General features: G+C 41.9%; 1 protein-coding gene across 1 annotated transcript; it reads left to right on the top strand.

Moving 5' to 3' along the window:
- Positions 1-5,230: 5,230 nt before the first annotated feature.
- On the top strand, positions 5,231-6,169 carry LOC117887727 (olfactory receptor 5V1-like). The gene has a single exon (XM_034790435.1). It carries the CDS (start codon positions 5,231-5,233, stop codon positions 6,167-6,169), a length of 939 nt encoding a protein of 312 aa, XP_034646326.1.
- Positions 6,170-6,507: the final 338 nt, after the last annotated feature.

Here is a 6,507-nt window from a genome sequence, read left to right as displayed (position 1 = left end):
AGAAATAATGTCCATAGTCTATCATGATGTAACACATTAAACAATTAATAAAATTATATACTATTCACATGAGGAAATGTACTGAGATGTAGGGGGCAGTTCTGATCTCTTGAAAAAGGCATAGACTCATGTCAGTGGTTTTATTAGTCAGTCTAACGTTAGCTGTGAATGTTGACCTTGTTTTGTGCCGTTGAGTTATTTGTAGACTCATTCTGATTTCACTGAATGCTTTGACAAATAATTTGGAAGGGCAATTTCTTTTGCCCCGGGTTATTCATGACCTGCCGATAGAGCATGTAAATGGCAACAACATTGAATGGGTGAATAGTTGTATGTATCTGGGTACTCAGTTGACAGCAGGACGTTCTATGTCTGAAGAAGTCACAGCTCTGATGGGTCTTGTGTCAATGGCATTTCAGCATAATTCAAAGGCCCCTGTTTGGGTAGCAGGATGTCTCTGTGACAACTAAGAAACAAGTGTTACATAATGTTGTGATGACATCGCTCTTATATGCAGAAGAAACGTATCCATTAAACACAGCTGAGAAGAGGAAACTAAACAGTTTTCAGTACAAATGTATCAGGTCAATCAGCTGTTTGTCTGAAAAATTTTGCCCAGCTCTATACAACATAGCTTCTCCTTTGTCTCATTTCCTATTCTTTCCTGGCATTTTACAGTTTATTTGCTCCTTTCTCATTCGTTAACCTGTGTATCCATCTATTGGTGATGTTTAAGGATGTCTGGCCTATTCCCATGCTTTAATCCTCTCTGCCCTCTTGTTGTAATTATACATTATGGCAATCATCTTTGTTGCCTGCCCAGAACTGGGCCCCGAGATGGCAAACAGGGGTTCATTGCCCGGTGTGCTTGGCACCAATAAAGACACCGAGGGGAAAAAGCAAGCCAAATTTATTTCAGAGCTCTGAAATGGCACTAGGAGACCAGCATGTCTCAAATCAAGTGCAGCACATACAAATAAAATTTTCCCTTTTATATTCCAAGCTGTTTCTGTGTAAGCCTTTGTTCCTTTACTCCCTCTTACCCCTCCCACCCCTCGCTTCTGTAGCAGTTACAATTAGAAAAGTTCCCATTCGTCTGCTTATCTTTTGGCCTTGCAAGGCCTGTTTACAGCAGTCTGAGCAAAACAGCAGCTGTATGCTAGAGAAAAGCTGACCCTTACATTTCTGCTTCAACATGTAAGCAGTTAGCGTAGAAGTAGGTGAAAGTTCTCAAGATGGAGTCACTGTGGTTCAGGTAAGCCCAGAGCAGAAGAGCTTCATTGGCACTTTTGGCCTTCCACTCTCCCGAGTTACCTGGTAGCTATGCCTAGTGACACCAACATCTTCAAAGGAGTCTAGGGAGATTAAATGATTTGCTATTTGGATTTCTAACTCCTTAGCCTAGTTTAGCGAATCTGAGCCTAAATACATGCCTTTTTAATTGACTGTCCCTGAGATTGGAAACCTAAATCATTTGGGATCTTTTCATAATCTAAGCCTCAGTACCCTCATTGTTATGAACCATACACCGTTGCATAAGGGCTGACCCAACACAGTGTTATTGGTAGCTTGTCACAGAGAGTGAACTTCAGGGACCTTGTTCCAGGGGGAACAAGACAGCATTTAAGCAGCTCTCAAGAAATCAACACTTAGTCTTGGAGTTTGCTAAGGAAAGGGAAGGGTCTTTGTTCCACTCCCACTGATAACCCTACATACCTTGAAAGGTCTCACTGCTCCTCATTAAAAAAAAAAAAAAAATTGACGTCCTAAATGCTGTTTCCCAGAGGCAAGGAGAGATTAGACAGGCAAATCAATAAGTTAGTAGATAGACTAAGAAAACAAAAAGAGAAAATCACAGGTCTGAATGATCTCATCATATTTATGATCCACATTAAAAAGGCAGGTGAGTTGATTCATGTTTCTATTCATTGTTATCTTTTTTATTTTCCTTTTAATTTCAAAGGACCAAGTTCTGCCCCCCCCCCCCCCCCCCCCCCTAGAGGTGGATCTCTCTGCAGCGTCCCTTTTATTTCTGCCTGGATTCAGCAGTCGGCTCACACAGAGTCAGTATCAGCATAGGGGTCATGGCTGGCAACCCAGCCATCTCTCTCTCTCTCTCTTTCTCCAGGCAGCACTGAGAAAACTGAGATCAGCTGGTGCAGGATAACAGTAGTTTCTACTTGTGGAGTCTGTGTGTTGGAGGGTTAGTATATTAGGGGCAGGGCATTCTCTAGAGAAGACACTTAGCTTTTGGTTTCACTGTGCACAGTGCCTTTGTTACCACAAAGGCAAGGTCCATCTCTTTGCTCAGGCATTTGTCTGATTAGCTGATAGTTGGGAAAAGATGTATTTTCTCTCTGGGATACATATGGGATAAACTTATATTTGACATTGGACAGAACATTGGCTTCATTCCCATTTCCACTACACATCAATGTCAATTCCATTAGGGCAGGAGAGATTCTCTTATGTAGGAACAGCCTGATATTCAGATGTGCAAGATCCTGAATCAAAAATCCCATTGGGTTGACATTTCAGAGGAGTTTAAGTGATTTAGGAACAAAACCCCCATTAACTTACAATCAGACCCCTCTTTTTAAAATCATGTCAGCGTGCCTAGAGTGTGTTTGCTGGGCACATTCATTTATTATGATTGTTATTACTGTTCCTTAGAATTACATAAGGGGGAATTTTTAAAATAAATAGCTTTCACAAAATGCAAGATCTTTAAGCATGAAAAGGGTAAAGTTACTGTCTAAAATGTATCCCCATGAGTCACCTATGAATCCTGTCCTGCACCGACTCTGTAGGTTTGGGTAGTCAGGAGTTTTGTTAAACCCTTTACAGAATTCCTGCATTTTAGACGCTCAAATGCTCTTGTTTTCCTTTTACTTTCCTTCACATTCTCACAGTGCCTAAGAGCGCTGTCTGCTGGAAGTCACTGACCATGATGTCTTGCACTCCTCACGTGTTCTTCAGCTGCTCAATCATAGTCTTAGGGATCACTTTAAGTATTCCAGTAATCGCTGGGATCATCTGTGTTCTATTTTTCCATAAACGATCACTTTGTGGAAGTGTTCTTCATACTTTGCTATCTTGTCTTCTTGTTTCTTTTTTATGACACTGTCTGATGGTATGGCGCTATCTATTAACATTTGGCCTATTTTTCTGCACTGCTCAGTCTGTGCCTCTTCATTCTCTAGAGCGCTTTTGATTTGGTGGTTGTGTTAACACACAATTCATATAATCCGTACTTCCACAGGGACTCCAGTGCGGGGACTTGGCGGCCTCATGTGTCTGTTCTCTCCTAGCCAGGTTCAGCAGGCGTTCCACAGCCTCTTCCTTTTCAGAACACATTACGCAGTTCAGGGAGCAGTTTTGTTGGTTGATCTTTCTTCGATGTAGATAACCCTTAAGAACTTGTGCACTCAGATTGAGGCTCTCTGTCTCTCTTTTCCAATATCCTTCTCAAAGCCATGAGTTTATTCATCTTCTATCCCTAATAAGTTTCATTTCTCTCCACCACTGTCCATGCACTCATTTCTGTGTAAAACTTTGGAATCTTTATGTGGGGATTTCCTATCTACTATCTGTCATGATGTCTTGGGCTGGGATGCACTCTCGATCATTCCTGTTTATCACTACCAGATGACCTCTTTCTTTGTCTAACTTTTAATATGTTTTGATACTGCATTCTTAATTATCAACGTCTTCCTCCACAGATAGAAGACTTTTCCCTCTATTACACTTTTGGACATCCTGTCCGTTTCTTGATTGCTATTCAATACTTGTTGCATCACTAACAGCTGTCTTGTTTGGATGTCAAATTTTTACTTATCCCCTTGATTCCTCTTGATCACCCCGGCAGTGTGCCACACTACTGTTGATCCCGTGTCATTGCTTCTACCAAAATGTTTGCATGTGGGTAAACATGACTAATCTCCCTTTTCAGGCTTTCAGTCTCCATTTGCGTAAATAATTCCACTTTGTTATTGAGCTCTCAGTTGCACAGTGAGTCTGTGCTCAGTCATTTCTTTCTCGGTGTTGTCATTTCTCTTCTTCAAGTCTTGGAGAATTCATGTCCTCCATGCTCTCTCTTCCGGTTTTGTCATATCGAGTCTTAGATCACTTCTTGGTTTGCATTACGAGTCCTTTCATGCTTTGGCTGAACATTATCTCTGGTTTCCTTGAATTGTTTGGACAATTGCATGATATCAACCTGGGGTTACCCACTTCCACACACACACAATGTCAGTGGAGGAGCCTGTCACACAGCTAAGCTCTTCTGAGGACCTCTTTATGGCATTTGTAATATTTATCAATTTGTCTGGGTTCTCTACATTTGACTGGGTTGTCAGCCTATGCCCAAACCAGTATTTCTAGGTCTTGAGGGTTTATTTTTTTATTATTTATTATTTATTTTTATTTTATTAGTATAGAAATCCTAGATATTTTATTAAGGATGAATCCAATAAGATACTATAGATATTAAATACTATACAATGGTGGTTTTCAACCTGTGGTCCACAGACCCCTGGGTGTCCACAAATGAGGGGTCCGCACCTCCATTCAAACTTTTTTAGGGGTCCACAAATGAAAGGGTGAAAACCACTGGCCTACAAAAAATAGAAAATGTAATAGACAAAGAGGTACAATTGGCCAGATCCCCAGGGGGTGTGAGTCAGCCATAACTCCATTGGAGTAAAGGGGTCAGATCCCCAGCTGGAGTAAAAACAGCTGTATCTCTGCTGATGTTAGAGGGACAGATTAAAGAGTTATTAGGCCAGAGAGAAACAGCAAGTGAGGGAATTACTTTATGTACTGGTAGTTAGGGCCCTCACCTTAGATGCAGGAAATCCAGTATCCAGTCTCCTTTCTCCAATGCCTCTTTTAATCACAGTGGAACAGATTCATCAGGAGAGGATAAGCGAGGCCCGCATCAGACTGTCCCATAGTCCCAGCTGGGTGCAGATTTTGTGAATACCTGTGGGGCCTAATGCTGCAATTTAGGTGCTTAAAGTGGCAGTTAGGGGCCTAAGCCCTGTTGTGTATATGGCCCATTTTGTCTCTGTATAACACACAAATTCCAGCCTGCTTATCGCTGTTGTTTTCTCTAAATCTTGTCTATTTTAAAAAGATATGATCGCTACATGCCATTTCAATTCACTTTTATGGTATTAGTTACCTCTATTGATTGATTGGTCTTCCAGGTCACAGTTTTCCTGAATAAATGCCAATGAAAAATCAAACCACAGTGACCAAATTTATTCTCCTGGGATTTTCCAGTGACCCAAAGATGCAGATTTTCCTCTTCTTGGTGTTTGTAGTTATTTATCTGATAACTCTGGGTGGTAACATAGTTATCATGGTGGTGATAAGAGCTGCTTCTCACCTTCACACCCCTATGTACTTCTTTCTCTTCCATTTATCCTTTGTTGATATCTGCTATTCCTCAGTCAGGGTGCCTAACGCACTGAGGAACTTCCTAGCAACACACAAAACTATTTCTGTCAATGGCTGCATTGCTCAGATGTCCTTCATCCTCCTCTCAGCTTGTGCTGAAGTTTTCATTCTCTCAGCCATGGCTTATGACCGCTACATGGCCATCTGTGACCCATTGCGTTACATGGAGAGAATGAGCAAAGGGATCTGTGTTCAGCTGGTGAGTGGGGCATGGACCACAGGCTTCCTTTATGCCCTTCTTAACACTGTTTTTACTCTGAAGTTGCATTTCTGTGGCTCCAACCAAATCCTTCATTTCAGCTGTGAGATTCCTCCTCTGTTACAACTGTCCTGCACTGAGACCCTCACCAATCAAGTGGTGCTTCTTACTTCTGTTGTGATATTTGGATCAAGTGCCTTCCTCCTCACCCTGATCTCATACATTCACATCATCTCCACCGTCCTGAGGATACGCTCTGCGGAGGGCAGGTGTAAAGCCTTCTCCACCTGCAGCTCCCACCTTATTGTGGTTGGCTTGTTGTACCTGACCGGTTTTCTTCAGTACACAAAACCCAGCTCAGTCTCTTCTGTAGTGCTGGATGAAATATACTCCATCCAGTACAGCGTCTTGACCCCCATGTTAAACCCCATCATCTACAGCCTGAAAAACAAGGAGGTGAAAACAGCTCTAAGGAAAATGTTGGGAAAATTAAAGTTTCTCAAGTAATGTTGATGATCGTAAATAAATTAAATTACATATTTTTACATTAGAGAGCATAGAACTGTGGATAATTTGTGTTTGGGAAATTCTCAGCTCAGGTAACTGATGGACACGTTGGGACAAAACCTCAGTTGGTCTAAATGAGTGTGTCTCCACTGAAGTCAGCAGGCCTGATTCCCAGTTGTACAAGAGTCACTGGAGCACGGGGGACTGGATCTTGGGTCTCCTAAATCCCAAGTGAGTGCTCTGAGCACCAGGCTGTAGAGCCATTCACACATTTCTTCCTTTCCTCTATCTCCATATCTCTTTAATCTGGCCCACTGACTTCAGGGGATCTATGGCCA

This window comes from Trachemys scripta, chromosome 14 (genome assembly GCF_013100865.1).
Source record: "Trachemys scripta elegans isolate TJP31775 chromosome 14, CAS_Tse_1.0, whole genome shotgun sequence".
Lineage (NCBI taxonomy): Eukaryota > Metazoa > Chordata > Testudines > Emydidae > Trachemys > Trachemys scripta.
The sequence above is the reverse complement of the archived record's forward strand: the minus strand, read 5'-3'. Positions and strand labels throughout refer to the sequence as shown.